This window comes from Pezoporus wallicus, unplaced genomic scaffold (assembly GCF_028554395.1).
Source record: "Pezoporus wallicus isolate ANWC-B61680 ecotype Strahan unplaced genomic scaffold, APGP_CSIRO_Pwel_v1 contig_161, whole genome shotgun sequence".
Classification (NCBI taxonomy): domain Eukaryota; kingdom Metazoa; phylum Chordata; class Aves; order Psittaciformes; family Psittacidae; genus Pezoporus; species Pezoporus wallicus.
Window position 1 is genome coordinate 4,736,288 of NW_026642654.1, and position 20,637 is coordinate 4,756,924.

Genomic DNA, 20,637 nt, shown 5'->3' on the forward strand with positions numbered 1-20,637 from the left:
TGAGCTGTCACATACTTCAGACAACAAAAAACCCCTACTGTAGAGAAGAATCAGTATAACCTGAACTAAAAGGATATAGAGAAATATTATCTGATTGACACCTTTTAGTTCACAGCATGATGGAGGATTGTTCTTATGTTTTCTATGTAATTTTTGTTATTTTTGTTACTATCATTCCTAATGGCTTTCTAGCCTAAAGCTTTTTCTTATAGACACATGCTCATCAGCCATGCGTACCGACTTAAAGAGAAATTACTGTTGGAAGGCATGGAATGGAACATTAACCCAGCATCAGGTTTCCATTACATAGCTCAGTTCCGCTGCTATACCGTGAATTGTCCAATGGTTCTTTTTCCTCCTCTGAGCTAATCTCTATGGGAAACATGTCTTCATCTTCCGATGTGTCTCCATTGTCTTCTCTTTTTAAGCTGTCTATTTTATGGGTAGACTTTCTCCTCTTCTTCCTCCGTTTTTTCACATTGCTACAGACTGGAGATGTTTCAGTAGAAAGCTGGGATCCATGGCCTTGGGGTGGTACTTGTGAGGATGCACTGGTGTCCAGGTTTCTTATCCTGTCTATGGAGTTCCTCTTCAGCTGAGCTTCCATTAAAGCAGTTCCCTCAGACATAATGGGAGATGTGGAGAGATGATGAGGAATTACCTCCTGAGGAAGAAAAAATCCAAACCATGCAACATATTAGTTCCTCCACCAGTCATAAATATGGTTCTAAAATATATAGACAATTGTCAAAATCTAAGTGATTTATTCCACAGAAAAGTAACAAAGATTAGACACCTGGATGCTCAGTATGATCCTATAGCGTATGGAAGTTGTTCCACAGATGCATCTCCTTAGACAAGCCAGGAACAATACTTGTAATAAAGAGGATCCTCTGAGCATCTCATATTGGCCACATTATGGCATGAATTTTTATCCACCTGATGCTACATACAGAGCAGAAACAAAAATCCTAATTTATAATCTGAATATTTTGTAAAAGCTAATTCTTCACAACTCAGATAACAGTCAGTAGTCGATTTTGTTCGGGAAGCTAGGGACCAGGTTAGGAAAGCTAAGGCCCAGTTACAATTAAACTTGGCTAGGGATGTCAAAAATAACAGGAAGGGATTCTACAGGTACGTAGCAAATAACAGACAGACTAGAGACAACGTGGGCCCTGTCTGGAAGCTCTCGGGAGAAGTGGCTACCCTGGATTTGGAGAAGACTGAGGTTCTGAATGACTTCTTTGCCTTGGTCTTCATTGGCAAAGGCTCTGACTGCACCACCCAAGTCTTGGAAGGCAGATGCAGGGACTATGAGAATGAAGACCTTGCACCCACTGTAGGAGAGGAAGTGGTTCGAGACCATCTTAAAAATCTGAACGTGCACAAGTCCATGGGTCCTGATGAGATCCATCCACGGGTCCTGAAGGAGCTGGCAAATGAAGTTGCGAAGCCGCTGGCCATCATATTTGAGAAATCATGGCAGTCAGGTGAAGTTCCCGATGACTGGAAACAGGGAAATATAACCCCCATTTTCAAGAAGGGGAAAACGGATGACCCTGGGAATTACAGACCAGTCAGTCTCACCTCTGTGCCTGGCAAAATCTTGGAGCAGATTCTCCTGGATGGCATGCTAAGGCACATGAAAATCAACAAGGTGCTTGGTGACAGCCAGCATGGCTTCACTAAGGGGAAATCCTGACTGACCAATTTGGTGGCCTTCTATGATGGGGCTACAGAACTGATGGACAGGGGTAGAGCAGTTGATGTCATCTACCTGGACTTGTGCAAAGCGTTCAACACTGTCCCACGCGACATCCTTGTCTCTACATTGGAGAGACATCAATTTGATGGATGGACCACTCAGTGGATAAAGAACTGGCTGGATGGCCGCATGCAAAGAGCTGTGGTCAATGGCTCAATGTCCGGCTGGAGACCAGTAACGAGTGGGGTCCCTCAGGGATCGGTGCTGGGACCGGTCTTGTTTAATATCTTCGTCGCTGACGTGGACAGTGGGATTGAGTGCGCCCTCAGCAAGTTTGCTGATGACACCAAGCTGTGTGGTTCAGTTGATACACTGGAGGGAAGGAATGCCATCCAGAGGGACCCTGACATGCTTGTGAGGTGGGCTGATGCCAACCTCATGAAGTTTAACCATGCCAAGTGCAGGGTCTTACACCTGGGTCGGAGCAATCCCAGGCACAGCTACAGGTTGGGCAAAGAAGAGATTCAGAGCAGCCCTGCAGAGAAGGACTTGGGGGTGTTGGTTGATGAGAAAATGAACATGAGCCGGCAGTGTGAGCTCGCAGCCCAAAAAGCCAACCGTATCCTGGGCTGCATCAAAAGGAGCGTGACCAGCAGGTCGACAGAGGTGATCCTGCCCCTCTACTCTGCTCTTGTGAGACCTCATCTGCAGTATTGTGTGCAGTTCTGATGAACTCAACATAAAAAGGACATGGAACTGTTGGAACAAGTCCAGAGAAGGGCCACAAGGATGATCAGGGGACTGGAGCACCTCCCGTATGAAGACAGGCTGAGGAAGTTGGGGCTGTTCAGCCTGGAGAAGAGAAGGCTGCGTGGAGACCTCATAGCAGCCTGCCGGTATCTGAAGGGAGCCTATAGGGATGCCGGGGAGGGACTCTTCATTAGGGACTGTAGTGATAGGACAAGGGGTAACGGGTTAAAACTTAAACAGGGGAAGTTTAGATTGGATATAAGGAGGAAATTCTTTCCTGTTCGGGTGGTGAGGCACTGGAATGGGTTGCCCAGGGAGGTTGTGAATGCTCCAACCCTGGCAGTGTTCAAGACCAGGTTGGACGAGGCCTTGGGTGATATGATTTAGCATAAGGTGTCCCTGCCCACAGCAGGGGGGTTGGAACTAGATGATCTTAAGGTCCTTTCCAACCCTAATTATTCTATGATTCTATGATAGGGCAGTTTATAACTGGGTCACACTCTTAGTCATATATATATACATCTCTAGATACTCAAGAAAAACTTTAGCAATTTTCAGTCACCAAATAACCGCTTAACAGAGATTTAAACCTAAAGATATAGAAATTAATACTGCACATGCACACAGTTCTCACTTAAAACTTAAAACTACTGTAGCATTCAATGTGGAATTTGAAAACTCATTCCACTATGGATGGTGACAAAATTTGTTGGGGATCTCTGATAAGAAATAGCTGTAAAAAGCTTTTCTTATGACATATGGTCACACTAATTTTGAGTAGCCCACAACTTATATGGACTGAAATTTAATCACACAACTCAACAGTACGCATTCTCACAAATATAATTCCACATGAACATGTCTTTGGTGAGTATCAAAATTACTGTGTGCACAGATGTTTACAGGGCGTGTGTACTTCTACTGACATTCTGCCCAGTGTTTATGTTCAAAGTAGAGATTTCTACAAAAAACAGGTCATTGACATATAAATCTCCATTGTACACACCTCTGAAGCATGTGAACAATGTACACGTTACTTCTGCTCACACAGTGGCATGCACATAAACTGTTACTTATTTTTCAGTTATGCGATTACCTTCTTTAGATTTTTCCAAATCTCAGCAACCCAAAAAACTGCACAGTGTTGAATTTCCACAACAGAAAACTGTCCAGAAACTTTGAAACTACACTATGGGTAGAAGTGTATTTTCAACAAAAATTCCTAAATTCAAAAGTGACTCTGAAGATCAGGCATTGAGTTTTTGACAACTTTAAATTAGTTTTGACTCTTACCTGGTTGTTATCCATCTCCTGCACAAAAAAAGCCTCACCATTGTCTCCTAGTTTCATGTGCAAGTCTACAGCTTCTCCATTAATTTCTATGTCAACCTGGAAGAAAATAAATACGTTCTCATATGAAAAGAAAGTTATTTTAGATACACAGATCCCGTTCAGCTATCCTACCACTGTCACTGGGCAAATGCTTCTCAGGGAAGTGTAGGAAACCTTATAATAAGCAAAATAGTGAACCTCTCTCTTTCTTTTCTCACCACTTCACAGGGTCATCAATTGTCAAAACGTTGCCTTACTCATTCAGCTCACTGCTGTCTTGTTCCTCTACTCAGGAAAGTTTATAGTCTGAATGCTTCATCCACCACACGAGTCTTTTTGCTTTTTTAATTCAAAGCTTAACGTTGAATTGTGTAAGAAGTACTTCCACATGCAAATTCTTAATATGCTGTCTCTTGAATTCATTAAACAGGCTTCTCTTCGCACCATGAAAAGCACAAGTAAGAAAAATTGTCCTACATTCTCGACACAATTAATGCATCTGTTTCTTCCATGCATTTATCTCACCACTATACAGCCCCAACTATTTCCACTTCTTCTCAGGAGGATCTCCCTCTTTGCCCATAATTGTTCTTGCCATCAACTCCATTTTCACTCAAGTTTGTTGTTTGGTGGTTTGGTTTTTTTGAGGCTTGGAAATATCTATATTAATGTTATATTTCAGGACACAGCAGATTACTGACACAGTAACATTTTCAACTTTTACCCATCCTAAATATTGGACTTCCTTTCTGATTTATGTAAGATTTGAACAATGTCCATGATGACATTAGGACTTTCCACTGAACAACTAAACTACATTCTAGACTATATGTAGTTACAGATTATTTCCCAAAATAATCTGCCATGCATCACTCACTGGCAACTTCACATCTGACATCATATTGCCAGGTTATTCAGAGTGGTTACATTTATCTCAAGGTCCGTGCTGCTTTATCTAGTTTCAATTAACCTCAACATTCTGTTACCTGAAAATACTACTTCATTATTACCCCCTTTTTTGTAACTATTATTGAACATGTTAAACAAAGGGGTCTTAATACACAGTCACTAATGAGATCTAGTATAGGGCCAAATCAGCACATTCAAAATTTTGCTTTTTGAAAATAAAACTTACAAATGTCATTCTTGCTTTGTTTTTACAATAGTCAAAGTCTTACAAATTATGCTATGAAATGGAAAAATCAGTAACAACCATTTTAATTGAACTGTGCCTCAACCTGGCCACTTTATAAAGAGTGTCTAAAGAAAACCTTGACTAGCACACCACAGAACATTCAGTAACTTTCATGCCATTAGGGACAACCCACAGGCAGAAAGTATGAAAATTCTCCATTTTCTTACCACTTTCTCCCTAGAACGTAGAACTCCCATTTTGCCAAAGCGAACATGGAAAGGAGAACACTGAAGATTTCCATCTGGCTGACATACAACAATTACATCTATACATCCCGACAATGTGGCTGGGTTTAGTCCTTTATAAAGCTCCTTCACAGTTACAAACACTTGCCCTGCTAACTGTCCAACGTAATTCATGGTTTGGACCTGCAAAGCAAAAGATAGAATAAGTAAGATTTTAATCCTTACTCTATATTTTAGAGAGATTTGATAGATGGAAATCCCAGCAGTTGGATATTCTTCTGTTTCACAAATTAACAAGTACACATAGAATCAGGATTTCCCCCCTAATTTATTTACAGCTGATGCGTGTTTGGAGAGAGCTATTCAAAGACAAAAGCAAAAGAGACCTTGCAAGTAAGAGAATTGTAACAGCTTTCAAAAAGTTCATAAAAATCAGTTACATTCAAAACCACTGTCAGACTTTTAGACTGTGCAGCTCATAATTGCTTCCAATTGTCTCTGAAAAGCACTGCTTCCAAAATAACATCTCCTCCTACCATTTATTTTGCCATCAACAACAAATTTACTTTTCTTATGTACTTCTACAGGCTTTTAAGAGCAGGGCAAGTGAATGGGTTTTATCAGATCTAATTTTCCACTACACTCAAGTCAAAGACTATTCTCCCACTTTACAGGGATTTCTCCTGTTAAAAGACTATTATAATGTATACACACAATAGATACACATTAAGGTTTGACAAGCAACCTTCAACCCAGAGCAGCTGAACTTTAGAGTGCTTCCCAATGAAACTTTACTGTTCTTGTTTTTTAAACCAACCTTTTAGTAACAGCAGGTTTATTGAAAATAAGGCATATGCTGATGGTTGAAGTGATTGGCTTTATCTTCTCTGCTCTTTGATTTAATTAGCATTTAGTTTCCTGATTCTGCACATCCTGTTTATGATCCGTTAATACACTGAGCCCCCTAGGTGAGACAGCATGCATATTTAGACATACTTGAAAGTTAAAAAGTCTTTTAAGGGCTTTCAAAATTCAAATTAATTTAAGCAGATACTTTCCCAAATAGTACATATTTTAAGGACTTCAAGTGTTTATTGTTCTCATTATATTTCCAATACCTCTTGAAGATTCTAAGATACTGATTTCAGCATTTTGCACTCAGTATACAGCATATACCTCACATACAAGTTCCTTGCTAGGCTGTACTACATTACCTGGACATCAATAAAAGAGACACTTGCAGGGAAGGCAACACTAAAACTCCCATTGATGGTGATGAGAACAGAACTGAGCTCAGAGTCTGAGAGACAGTCACCACACTGAGTTGTGTGGCATGTGTTAACCAGCATCATTTGCTACAATAGGGACTCTCTTTCAGCTGAGTTCTCTCATAAACAACAAAAATGCTGTAAATCTCAAATGCTGCAAAAATAGCTCAAAATTTTCACTGTGATTTACACTTAAAAACAAAAAACTATTAAAAAAAAACCACAACAGTGAAAGCATTACAGTAAAAAGTTCTAAAGTTAGGAAATGCTATAATTAAGGCTGGTCTCTTCATGCATAGCTGTTCTAATTAATTAATGATCACCTGTGGTTTTTCTTTTTCCAAAAGGATGTACTGAAACTTCGCTTTCTTCTCTAATTCTATTCCAATACACAGGTACCAGAACACAAACAATGCTCTGAGGAAGATTTATTTATGTTCTTTTGAGGTTTATGATAATCATCACTACATTGCCCCTGAAAAGCAATTATGGTTTCCCTATCTGACAACTGGGAAGATGAATCACAAAAAGACTAAGACTAAAACTAGGCACTAAGTTTGGAAACCAAAGAAACCTTTTTGAAGTATTTAGCATACAAGATGTTGTGGTTTAACACCAGCTGGTGACTAGGCCCCACACAGCTGCTCGCTTGCTCCCCTGGCCCCCAGTGGAATGGGGGAGAGAACTGGAAGGGTAAAAGTGAGAAAACTCTTGGGTAAGGATAAAGACAGTTTAATAGGACAGGAAAGGAACAAAATAATAATAATGATAAAACAGAATATACAAAAGAAGTGATACACAATGCAACTGCTCACAGCTTGCTGACCAATGCCCAGCCTGTTCTCGAGAAGCAGCTCCCGGTCAGCTTTCCCCCCAGTTTATATACTGACCATAACACCATATGGTATGAAACATCCCTTGGGTCAGCTGGGGTCAGCTGTCCTGGCTGTATCCCCTCCTAATTTCTTGTGCCCTCTCCAGCCTTCTAGCTGGCAAGATGTGAGAAGCTGAAAAGTCCTTTACTTAGTACAAACACTACTTAACAATTAAAAACATCAGTGTGTTATCACCATTATTCTCAGACTAAAGCCAAAAACCAGCACTGTTCCAGATACTAGGCAGAAACCTAACTCTGTTCCAGGCAAAACCGAGAGAGATGTTAACGAATGAAAGAATAATCCCTAAATACTGTTTGGAGAAGCGTTTCTGCACAGCCTTCAATACAGGCATCTAGAAAGTGCCACCCACTGGAAAGTCAACACATGAAAACTTTATGGCAGAAAAAACAATTATATTAAGTTCTCCAGCATTCAATTAGTATTAGCACTTCTGGGCCTCTATTATACATTAGAAACATGCCTTCCTGAATGCAAATCTAGTGGTAAACTCTTTCATAGGGAACTGCACTTGAAACACGTGCCACACCCTATGCTGTGTCACAGAACATCAGCCCTCCTGCACTCCTGCTCCTATGTTTGCCTGTCCTTACAGTGAAAATTTTCTTCCCAACACCTAATCTGAAATTCCCATGTTGCAACTTGTGCCTGTTGCCTCTTGTCCTACCACTGTGTGCCTCACAAATTCTGACTCTGTTTCCTCCATACTCCACAACAGGTAACTGAATACCCTCAAGACTGAACAAAACTAGCTCCCCCAGCCTCCACTCATAAGCCATAAGCTCTTAGCCCCCTAATTATCTTGGTGGACATCATGTGAACTCTTCAAAAAGCTGGCACCAAACATGCACGGAACTAAGTTCAGAAGTAAGCCTCCAGGGTGACAGATGAAAACAAACTTTTAAAATTATCCTTTTGCTTTGGAAAAATACTTCCCTTTCTACTGGGGATTTTTCTAACCCAAAGCACAGTAAGACAATACATTTCTCATTGAGCTAAGATTAAGCTGAAAGACAGCTACAATCAGAATTACATGGTGTAGTTAGCCAAGGTTAATGCTTGGTCTGCTGAAGCAACAAAATTTCTAGGTGTGAAACAGCCAGAACTTCCTTGGTGGGGAAGCAGTTGCTGAGATCATACATACACCCCACTGTTCAGGAGAGTTAAGGGCAAACAATCCAAACAGGAGCATTCACAATCTTAACAAGTTACACCATCCATCAGATCTTCTGAACTCCTAAACAGAGAATTTTGCAACTACTCTTGTCACAAGAAATCTTAGCCACACAGCCTGCTCTGTCTTAGGTCACAGAGATTATTTTTAAACTTGTGAATTAAAAGTTAGACACCATCTTCAGGCTCTGAGGCCAACTGGCACAGCACAGCTTGCTCCCATACAGTGAAAATCCTTTATCCCTTAAAAAGAAAGTGACATATTCAAGCTGTCGGCTGGTGACAGACACTCCTTTCAAGATGGGCTGAACCTGCCCTGTGCAATAAAATCACTGTGGAATTAAAAGACTAAAAGACTGATCACATATCTAATCACATGACGAATCATGGCAGTCAGGTAAAGTTCCTGACAGCTAGAAAAAAGGAAATATAACCCCCACTTTCAGGAAAGGGAAAATGGATGACCCAGGGAACTACACACCAGTAAGTCTCACCTCTGTGCCTGGCAAAATCTTGGAGCAGATTCTCCTGGAAGGCATGCTAAGGCACATGAAAAACAACAAGGTGCTTGGTGACAGCCAGCATGGCTTCACTAAGGGGAAATCCTGACTGACCAATTTGGTGGCCTTCTATGATGGGGCTACAGAACTGATGGACAGGGGTAGAGCAGCTGATGTCATCTAGCTGGACTTGTGCAAAGTGTTCAACACTGTCCCACACAACATCCTTGTCTCTAAATTGGAGAGACATCAATTTGATGGATGGACCACTCAGTGGATAAAGAACTGGCTGGATGGCCACACACAAAGAGTTGTGGTCAATGGCTCAATGTCCAGCTGGAGACCAGTAACGAGTGGTGACCCTCAGGGGTCGGTGTTGGGACCGGTCTTGTTCAACATCTTTGTCGGTGACATGGACAGTGGGATTGAGTGTGCCCTCAGCAAGTTTGCCAATGACACCAAGCTGTGTGGTTCCGTTGACAGGCTGGAGGAAAGGAATGCCATCCAGAGGGACCTCGACATGCTTGTGAGGTGGGCTGATGTCAACCTTACGAAGTTTAACCATGCCAAGTGCAAGTTCTTATACCTGGGTCGGGGCAATCCCAGGCACAGCTACAGGTTGGGCAGATTCAGAGCAGCCCTGCAGAGAAGGACTTAGGGGTATTGATTGACAAAGAACGTAACATGAGCTGGCTTCAGTGTGAGCTTGCAGCCCAAAAAGCCAAGCGTATCCTGGGCTGCATCAAAAGGAGCATGACCACCAGGTCGAAGGAGGTGATCCTGCCCCTCTACTCTGCTCTCGTGAGACCTCACCTGGAGTATTGTGTGCAGTTCTGCTGTCCTCAACATAAAAAGGACATGGAACTGTTGGAACAAGTCCAGAGAAGGGCCACGAGGATGATCAGGGGACTGGAGCACCTCCCGTATGAAGACAGGCTGAGAAAGTTGGGGCTGTTCAGCCTGGAGAAGAGAAGCCTTCCAGTATCTGAAGGGGGCCTGCAAGGTTTTTGGGGAGGGTCTCTTCATTAGGGACTGTAGTGACAGGACAAGGAGTAAACAGGGGAAGTTTAGATTGGATATAAGGAGGAAATTCTTTACTGTTAGGGGGGTGAGGCACTGGAATGGGTTGCCCAAGGAAGTTGTGAATGCTCCATCCCTGGCCGTGTTCAAGGCCGGGCTGGACAGAGCTTTGGGTGACACAGTTTAGCGTGAGGTGTCCCTGCCCATGGCAGGGGGGTTGGAACTAGATGACCTTAAGGTCCTTTCCAACCTTAACTGTCCTATGAGTCTATGAGTCTATATACTCCACTTCCTGAGGAAACTAAAGATGGTTTTATATTTCAAATATAGGGAACAAAAGACACTGTAGTTAAAACAGGGGAGAGTTCACAAACTGGACTCTGATGGATGTAGGCCCTTTATCCTAACTTTTATAAATTCCAACTAAAGCTGAGGTTGTTTAGAGTTTGAGGTTTGTAAGCTTACACTCCGAACCTAAAGTCAGTCCATTCTATGCCAGTACTCCAGGAAATCAACATTCTTCAAACCGCAGAGAGACTGCATGTGATTTTGCATGTGGCAGTTTATTCCAGCCACTCCAAGAAGTCTTTCACTTACTAACCAGGCAGCAGCAACTTCAGCAGTAAATATGAGTTTACGTCACAGGTTAAACACTCAGTGCCTGCCTGCTAATTATACTGAATTTAGTGAAAGTCTTGTTCACATACCATGCTCGTAGACATAGCATATAGTATTTTTTGCTGCTGGGAAAATTCAGAACTCTTTTGATCTAAGCTTGCAGCAAACAGGAACAGTCTGTACTGCTCCTGTCAGGATTTTCAAATGGCTTGACTTCTTTCCTTTGCTAGGAGACACTCCACAGCTTTACTTTATGCATCTATAATGAAATTAAAAGTATTTTCTAGTGCAATTTTTACCTTCAAATTAAGTAGCAGCACCTGCCAGGAGCCTCAGAAAATTTCCAACTCCTCTGATTGTTAGAGACAGCAGTCATTTTTCAGAATTGATCATCTCATAGAAAAGTTTAAATGAAATAACAAATGAAAACTAAATAAATTAATTAATAAATAAATAATACATGAAAAATTGATAGTTAGGTGTTCCCACTACTTAACTGATTTATTAACTTAGCAAAGATTGACTTGACAAAGTTAATTCTTTGTAGTCCCGCTCTACTGGATACCACAGTAATATCAAATGCTCTGTCATATAGATAATCCACATCTTTCATACAGGTACACCAGACTATGTCCTAATTCCAGTGAAAAAGGTAGCAATTATACCCTTCATGGCCCATTTTTTTACTGCCCAACTCCCTACTTATCTACAAGATTCCCACACAGTCTCGGGCAAGTTACTAAGGCTTAGATTTCAGAGGATGTATCATTCCCATTGATTTCAGGCAGGGTCTATCACTGTGGCTACAGCTCAACTGCAGCGTGCCAAGCTCATCAGAGTAAGACACAGACAAGCAAGCTCCTTGCATATTCTTTTTTTCTGGGAAAGGAAACCTGGCCATGTGACCTGGAATCATAGGCAGACATGACCCTGATTTGGACAGTTTGTTGAGGCAGAACTCCAGAGCATTCTGCTGAGCAGCGTGACTGCGGCTGATCTGTAAATAGGAGGGTAAACTATGTCTAAACCTAAGTATGCTCCATCCGTGGCGGTGTTCAAGGCCAGGCTGGACAGAGACATGGTTTAGTGGGAGGTGTCCCTGCCCATGGCAGGGGAGTTGGAACTGAATGATCTTAAAGTCCTTTCCAACCCTAACTATTCTATTATTCTATGACCATGTTTTTGCCAGACTTCCACACAGTCACAGTGGCATGTGACAGACACATTCCTGGAGGTGATTTGACAATACATCTGGCCAATCAGGAGATAAGTAGAATTCACTTGTACATCCCAGATCAGAAAGGAACATGCAGCATGTGGGTGGCTCAACACCAGAGTTAAGAGTATTTTGCTTCCTGCCAGCCAAATCTTCAGAAATACTTTCAGGCTGGGATTATTCTGGGCTTAATTCTATTAGGAACTATTTGACTCCTATTCCAAGTTAGCCAAGGCCAGTGCCAAAAACTGTGACTTCTTAAAATGGCCAGTGAGCCATATGGATCAAATGTCAAACTTATCTTCCAAGCTGCCAGTCCCTCCCAGAACTCACTCACTCACACTTACTCACAGATATGGACTTTGACCATGAGATGACTATTCACTTGGTTCTGGTATTGGACTGCCTTTTAAATAGTTGAAACATTACCTGGTCCAACACTTCATAAAGTCCCTGTATTCTGCCTGTTACAGATGGAGTATTTTCTTGAAAGCAGCTGAAAGCAAAAACTCAATCTGAAGACTCAAAACCTGCATGTAATGAATCTTCATGTTCAAACAGAGGACTAGCCTTCAGTCCCACAGTCAAGGTATTGGACTGACACTGAAAAGAGACCAAGAGAATTATTTCATGGCCAGCTAGAGTGTACAACCATGGTCCCTCTACCAACCTCCCAACCATATATTTCCAGCTCTCCCCAGTCTTGCCCTGGTGTCAGAAGTGAAAACTAATACCACTAAAGCCATACAAAAATAATTTCCAGCTGGATCAACGGGATGATCTGACTCACCACATACCCACACAATTGTTAGTATCAACTAAAGAGAGAAGCTGAGAAAGAGTCAGCACAGACAGCTGAGAAAGAGGCATCACGGACATCTCTTCTGGTATTTCAGGCAATCTTGAAATCATGGCTCAAGACTTGTCTCTGACATTCTCAAAGGTGTCCTGGGGAACCCAAGACACATTCCCAGATATGTCCTTCCACACTTCCCTTGATCTCTCTGTGCCTTAGCTTCCCAACTGTACAGCGCTCTCCTCCTCACAGAGACACTTGGAGGGAATGTACACAGGGGCTGACACCCCTTCAGACCACTGCTGCATAAACAGCATCAAACTTTACAACAAACTGAAAAGTACAAATTGAAAAGTACAAACTGATGTCTGAAATTGAAAAACATTTGAATTAAGTGGAGAATATATGGTAGATCATGTACTGTGCTGCCCTATGCTACTGTTATGATGTCAGAGAAAACATAAATTATAGTGGAAGCACAGCTATTGCTCTATGCTGATACCTCATGTGACTTGGCAAACTTGCCTTCACTGGGATCAGAAAGCAAATTTGTTTATTAAGCTGTAACTTTATATTTTCTCCATTCTCACAGTGTAAAGTAAGCTCTTACTGTACTGCAACTGGTTTTTATATTTGCTGTGTGTTACGTGTGTTCACAGATAAACAAATGTGTGCACCTGCACATCCTCAGGTACGGAAAAGGGCCAAAGACTAAAACTTGCTTATCTGCCTTACAAACAGAACCCACCAAGTCTGGTAAGCAGATATTATCAGGTAGTCTATATTCCACACTAGTGAACTGGGGCTGTCAGAAAAGCAGAAACTATCTAAAGCAACCAGAAGCTATTTTCATGGCTTTATGCCATGCATAATGATGTTGAGTCTTTCCCGTATTATCTCCTTCACTGTCTCCCTGCTTTTTCTTCAGTTCTTTTCCTAGAATTAGGTTCATTTTACAGTAATATAAGTATATCCATCTGACTTCTAACTAGGCTGTGTATGCTAAACATTTGCCTGCATTTGTTCCCTAAGGCAGCAGACACATTGAAAAAGCCACACAGAAAATAAAATAAATCACTGTAAAACATCCTCCAGACCATGAAACAAAACAGAGGTCAATAGATCTGTTGAGGTCAAAGACTACATCTGCAACAACAATGCTGAGATCCTGTTGTTAGTACAGGCCACTACACGGATTCCTTTTTTTGACAGAGATAACACAAATATTGCACAGTTCTGTCTTCTCCACACTCTCCAGAAGATACATTCTCTTTTACTTTCTTTTCTTGAAGGTAGAGGAGATAGTCTAATCAAAATAAAAACAGATGTTTAAGAGAATCCCATAAAAGAAACCCAAATTAACTAAAAGCTTTGTTTAGCATTGAGCAATTGCCCTACTGCCAGCCAGGCTTTGTTATGCCATTAAATCCCTCTGGTCTACTACCACTTTCATTACCATCTGAGAAAGGCGAAGCAGTGGTACTCATGCAGCAACTTGCATAAGCAGCTGTCAGCCAAAGGGAGGCAAAATACCACCTCTAACATACAAAGGGGAAACAGCGCTCGGAGAGTCACTGGACTTCACCATCTCACACAGTTCGGCAGGCGAAGGGACCCCTCACGGACACTACCTACAGCTGCCCAGCGCTCGGTACCTCCCTCGGACGATAAACCAGGAAAGCATCAGATTTCTCCTCCAACAACCTACAAAAAGCACTGTCAACCCCAGATGAACCCGTCAGCTCCAGAGCTCACTCTCACTCCCAAAAGCCAGCCTCCTCGGCAAGGATAAAGCAGGTGCTGGGGACAGGCCCCGCAGCCCAGCCACGGCCGGCGGGATGCCCATGGACCCGCTTCCTCCAGCGGCTCAGCGCCCGGCGGGGCAAGCCTGGCTTTCGCTCAGCTCAGCGCCAGGGAGCAATCAGAGTGCGGGAGGAAGGGCCGCCCTCTCCCCGCACGCACCGGCGGCACCCACCTCTGCCTCTCCCCGCTTCAAGCAAGTCCTGCTCGCCGTCGCCTTCCCGTTCGCCGTCCGCCGCGGCGACGGGGACTCACCCGGCCGCCCGGTGGTGCCGCCCCGGAGGAGGGACCGCAGCGCCCGGCGGGGCTGGAAGCAGAGGGCGGTCGCTGCCTGATCCACCTCCCGCCGGGGTAAGGCAGTGGTGGTGAAGAGCGCGGCGGGCAGACGGGAGTACCGTAGCTCCCCGGGGGCCGGTCGGCCCCAGCCTACCGACGGCCGAGGGGGGCGGGCAGCGCCGCCGCCACCACCTCCCCGCGTACCACCGGGGCAGGCAGCCGGTTGGGCCCCGCGCGGCGGCGGTTGGTCGGCGCGGCCTTGCGGCGCTGCAACGCTGAGTCAGCGCGGGAGGCGGTGCGCTGAGGTGATCCGAGGGCGGCGGCCCTGTCGTCCCGAGGGGCCGCGGCGCCTCTGACGGGGCCCCTTCAGGAGCTGGCGGAGCCGTTGCGCTGCCCGCCGGTGTGCCCTGGCCGGCGGGGAGGTCTGGCAGCTCGGGATGGTCTGTTTGTTTATTTAAACCATTACTTCACTCTTGAAATGATGATCACAGAAGGCATTTTTATCAGCTTATTTAGTCCATGTCAAAGAAGGCGTCTTCACTCAGGTTTGTAGATGGGACAACCAGAGAGTAGCGAAGGGAATTGTTCAGCCCAGACTCATGGGCAAGGTCCTTGGGAAGCACCAACAGAAGCTGGGGTTCTTCCAACCACAGCACTCACAGCCACAGGAGCCACTTCCTTTGCTATATGTACAGACATGAATTAAAGCAATGTTTAAATTTAAATCTGTTTTTCCACCAGATAGTGGTTCCCTTCCATTTAATCGTATTGTAACCTTTTGCACTGAGCACCTTACACAACTCAATAAGGAAGTGGATGTCTGTGATAAAAATTGATAAATCTTCCAGGCTTTTCCAAGTCTGTGTACAGAAGATGGGAGAAGATGGTGTGAAATGCAAAACAAAGGAGCAGGAAACAGAGTAACACTTCAAGAGGACAAAGAACATTCACAAAAAAGGATCTAAGCTCATTATCTGACAAAGAGCCTGCTAATTGTGGGCTTAGAAACAAGTTTTTCAGAGCTTTACTTCATGCATGTACATATTCCAGTTCCTAAAAGGTATAGGTAGCTGAAACCTGGGAAGAGTTCCTTGTTGAGCAATTAGCACTTAAGCCTTCTGTTTTCAGTTAACTTTCCAGTTACATTGTAAAACAATCTCTCTTGTTAGACTATTCATTAGGGACTGTAGTTAACAGACAAGGGGTAACAGGTTAAAACTTAAACAGGGGAAGTTCAGATTGGATATAAGGAAGAAATTATTTTCCTGAGGCGCTGGAATGGGTTGCCCAGGGAAGCTGTGAATGCTCCATCCCTGGTGGTGTTCAAGGGCAGGTTGGACAGAGCCTTGGGTGACATAGTTTAGTGTGAGGTGTCCCTGCCCATGGCAGGGGGGTTGGAACTAGATGACCTTAAGGTCCTTTCCAACCCTAACAATTCTATGATTCTAATCTCAGTGCAGTCACCTCTAGGTCATCATTCAGTTGTAATTCTTCAAAGTATTTTTTCTCTGACACGTTTGCTCCTGTAGGACTCCATGTTTGCTCATCTTTGTACAACACACAACTACGACAGCACTGCTGGGTGATGGCCCTTGGTGCTCACATACTCGAATCTCTGCTTCATGTTCTCCTTCATCCCCAGTTGCACCGCTACACTAATGAGTTCACCTCAGTTTTAGAACAGAAGAGTCAGTGAAAACAGTTTCTGCTTGGGCTCAACAAACAAGATGTTTACTTAATTCCAAGGAGAAAACAATATGCGACTGAGCTCAGAAGTATCTGCAGTTTCATTTCTCAGACATATCGTACCTAATCCCTTGCCAGGGGACAGTCAGTAGGCGATGAGACGTGCTGGTAAATAACCCCATCCCTGGTGTAAATACAGGCTGTGTCTGTGCTGGCTGTGGATCCTGACCAGTGCTTTGCCTGCCATATTCATGTGGAAAGGTATCCTGTATTGTGTTCCCTCCAAGGGGGTGGTATTCTTCAGCCATCAACATCCAGGACTACTCTAACCTGTTGTCCCACTATGGTCTTTCACTACTATACTAGAAAAAAAACATGATTGTAAAATACTGAATCAAAACCACTGTCTTTCCACAGCCTCAGCCACACTTTCCCTTCTCTGCTTCCAGATATCCAGAAGCTAGAGCCTCAGCTTTGAAGTACAGTATTTATCATGTCCAACCATCTGCTGATTGGTGTAGAATAACCCACAGCATAATGCTCTACATATTTAATTGTTCCATGTGCAAGGTCATGCTTTCTTAAGGAGCAACATAAATACTGCTGTGATACACACAGGATCTTGTGGAAAGTGCCAAATGCACTTTCAGTTTACATCAGCAGTAAGCTTTCGTTAACAGCAGGACACCTTCTTCATCCTTCTGTGCTTTTGCACTCTGTTCTTATTGATGGTGTGACCATGATGCAGGACAGTTGTGGTTTACCCAGCTGGTAACGCAGAACCACACAGCCATTTGCTCACTCTCCTTCTCCCCTCCTCCGGGCAGAATGGGGAGGAGAATTGAAAGAATGTAAACTCTACAGGTTGAGATAAGAGCAGTCCAGTAATTAAAGTATAATAATAATAATCATAATGGAAATAGCAAGGGGAGAGAATATAAAACTAAAAAGGGAAAGAAAAAAATAAATGATGCACAATGCAATTGCTCACCACCCGCTGACCAATACCCAACTGGACTCAAGCAGTGAGCTGCCCTTCTGGGTTACTCCCTCCCAGTTTATATACTGGGCATGACGTATTGTAGTATGGAATACCCCTTTGGCTAGTTTGCATCAGGTGTCCTGTCTCTGCTTCCTCCCAGTTTCTTGTGTCCCTCCTCACTGGTGGAGCATGAGACTGCAAAGTCCTTGATCAGGGTAAGCATCACTTAGGAAGAACTAAAACATTGGTGAGTTATCAGCATTGTTCTCAGACTAAAGCTGCAACACAGCACTTCACCAGCTACAAGGAAGGAGAAAAATAACTGTTACAGCTGAACCTAGGACAGCAGATTCTTCTCTGGAACAACCTGTGCCAACTGATTCTGAAATCCTTGCTTGTGTTGCACTCCAGCTCATAGCTATTCTCACCAGTTAAATCTCTAGAAAGGACCAAGCACTAGCACATCTTCCATACCATCCATGCCTTAGCATGGTCATGGCTGTGGTTTTAGCTCAGCCCAGTGCAGAGTTTGGTGAATACTATGGTCAGGAACAGTTCCTAAAAAGTAATTGGAATTACCAAAAAACCTAAATGGCCGAGGGAGTACAGTCAGGAGGCATGCTGTGCCCTTGCAAAAGAACCGTCCTTGGCAGTGTCATTCCAAAACAAACTCAGGAATAATGAAGTTCTAAATTATTATCATTTTGTTTCTGTAACATTTCCACCTTAACAGGTTTCTTTCTGGAGGTGTTGCATTGAGCAACATGTTTGTTTCCCAAGGTTTGAATTAAAACTGTCCACAAACTTTCGAAGGACCCACTCATGAAAGTTTTAATTTCCAATACTTTGCTGGATTGTTTATACCCATCCATTATTGCCTAACTCTTGATTCCTGTCCCAAAGAGCCTATAGTTTACGTATTCACTCTGTTTGTAAGGTTCTGGCACAGTGCAGTTCTAGCCTATGATCTGGGCTCATAGTTAATATGAAAATGCAAGTAAGAAGAAAGTTGAGCTATGTAGTCTTCTGTGAATTAATAAAATCAGGTTTAAAAAAGAAAATCTACAAGCACAGAAAAGTTTAGTAAAACTCAAGAACAGATTCCTAGAGACCATTGCATAAGTTCATGCAGGGAAAGAAAAAGGCTTTTCATTCTAGCTTGGGACACTAGATTTTCCTGGCATGTATGTACCAGTGAGCAAAATAACCACTTACTTAAATGAAAAAATTAATAATTTAATACATTATCAGTAGTGTCTGTCATTTTCCCCACTAAAACTGGAATTCATGTTCAGGAGCATAGTACCTGGGTTATAAATGCATGCAACTGGTAACGCATGTATACTGTGCATGTAATGATGATTCAGTAAATAGAAAAGTTGAGCTTTTAGCCTTTAATTTATGATGAACTCATAAGCAAAGATGGCTCTGGAGTCTGGTGTTGACATCCTCTATATTAGCATTAAACTCAGATTAGCTCAGACAATATACATCAAGAGTTGATCTAGTTTTATTCCAGTGTAAACATCAGAAAGTACTTGGACGCTGTATGGTCACCTAATTAACTGTTCCACCCTCTTAACAAAGAAATAGTTTTCCTAACATAAATAGGTAATTTTATACAGTACCTACAGTTGCTTGTGATAATCTACTGAATTCTCTGTCCAGTTCACATTATTTTTTCCTTTTTCTTTTCCCTTTTTTCATTTTGCCCTTCATTTGAAGGCACAAGAGTGCTGGTTATTGCAGCATGTAAATCCTGGAATTTAATCTGCCTCTTAGTGCTTAATTTGAGAACTTTTTTTCTTAGATGTGTATGTAGATGGTATTTAGCTACAGAGATTTGTAAAATGTTTGGCTACCCTTGACTTCAACTTGTTATTTTGATCTGTCCTGCTGGGTTTGCTTTATCTCTATTGCCGGGATTGACTGTCCCTGCTGTTTCCGTGTCAGGTGCTTGAAGATCTGAGCAGTAAACAACTTCCTTTGAAAAGAGAAAGAATGCCACCCTTGTCCAATATAAAGCCATATAAGACAGACTTTATTCTATATGAAATCATCTTGCTTTTTGGCAGTGTATTCAATCTGCAACATTCAGGCAGATGCTTCTGGCTTGAACCAGCTGTCAAGTCTGCCCTGCCTGAGCTCCTCACACTTTGCCAACTTCAGCTTTTGGATTTTGCTTTCCACATGGTCACATTTCCCAATGTCATCAGAAGTACTATAAAGTTTAACTCATTAATGATGCAGGGGAGTGACAGATGAAAAGGGAAACTGAGATGATTATTGTGTCAAATGATCAAATGCAGGATTGTAATTTTCCAGGAACTCTTATAGCTGGAGTTAAAGGCAGAGCAGGAGACACCCATCATGTACCAAAACACTCACCTGTGACGATATCACCCTTATCAGTTTTCATGCCATCAGGGCTTGCATTGCATAACCAAACTTGATTTTGAACCAGGTACTTTTGGACTTGGTTGTGTGACAGACACATTGTTCCCCCCCATCATTAAAATACAATCCCCAAAAGAGGATTTGTAGCTGACAGACTACCCGACAAGTGGCTGTCTTTTTTTTCCTTCTCGGAATATAACCAGTCTTGATGATGAAGGTTCTCAAAAGAACCTTTCTTTTTCCTCTAAATCCATATCCAGGCTTGCAAAACCATGAAAACCTCAATGCTTCCTTTATATCCTAGCAGCTCTTTCCAGAGTCAAAACTCAGTTCTCTGCTACAAAATACTTACTGAGAAACAGAGGCATCTGTTGACTCCTATGAGTAAAACATGGCCAAAGCAAGAGTGTAGGAATATTTAAGTTACAAACAAGAGAGGCTAAATATATAAACCCAGCTGGAGGCCCAGTTGTACCAGTCCAATCTCATCAGAATGTAATTTAGCTCCAGATCTGTAAATAACCAAGGCTGAGCTCCCTAAATATAATCTTAGAAAGCTTAGAAAACCTTGAGACCTGATAAAGCGAAACAACCACAGTGTATGAGATTAAGGATATAACAGTGAAATCATTACCATGTTCTTTCTTTGGCCAAAAGCCAGAATTCCTGTGTAGGCATCTTCACACACAGACCTGTACTCTGCTCAGGCAAAATAGATAGCGGTGTTTAAAATGCACACACATACAAGAAATGAGATACCATACGCAACTCCATAGGAAACCCCTCAGTGCTGTTTTGTACTGAAATGCTTTCCAGCACAAAAGCTAGCTTTTAATCAG

General features: G+C 42.8%; 1 protein-coding gene across 4 annotated transcripts in view; it reads right to left on the minus strand.

The window, feature by feature from the left end:
- LPIN1 (lipin 1) overlaps positions 1-20,637 on the minus strand; it is an 80,611-nt gene that overhangs the window by 31,663 nt on the left and 28,311 nt on the right. For 2 of the 4 annotated variants that reach the window (XM_057431774.1, XM_057431776.1), the window contains exons 3-5: positions 5,153-5,353; positions 3,752-3,847; positions 330-664 (exon numbers count right to left, since the gene is read on the minus strand). In XM_057431774.1, coding sequence (XP_057287757.1) covers positions 330-664; positions 3,752-3,847; positions 5,153-5,353 — 632 coding nt within the window. Of the gene's footprint in view, positions 1-329; positions 665-3,751; positions 3,848-5,152; positions 5,354-10,734; positions 10,905-12,290; positions 12,484-20,637 lie in introns of those variants that run through there. The other 2 variants (XM_057431775.1, XM_057431777.1) reach the window with 2 other exon arrangements.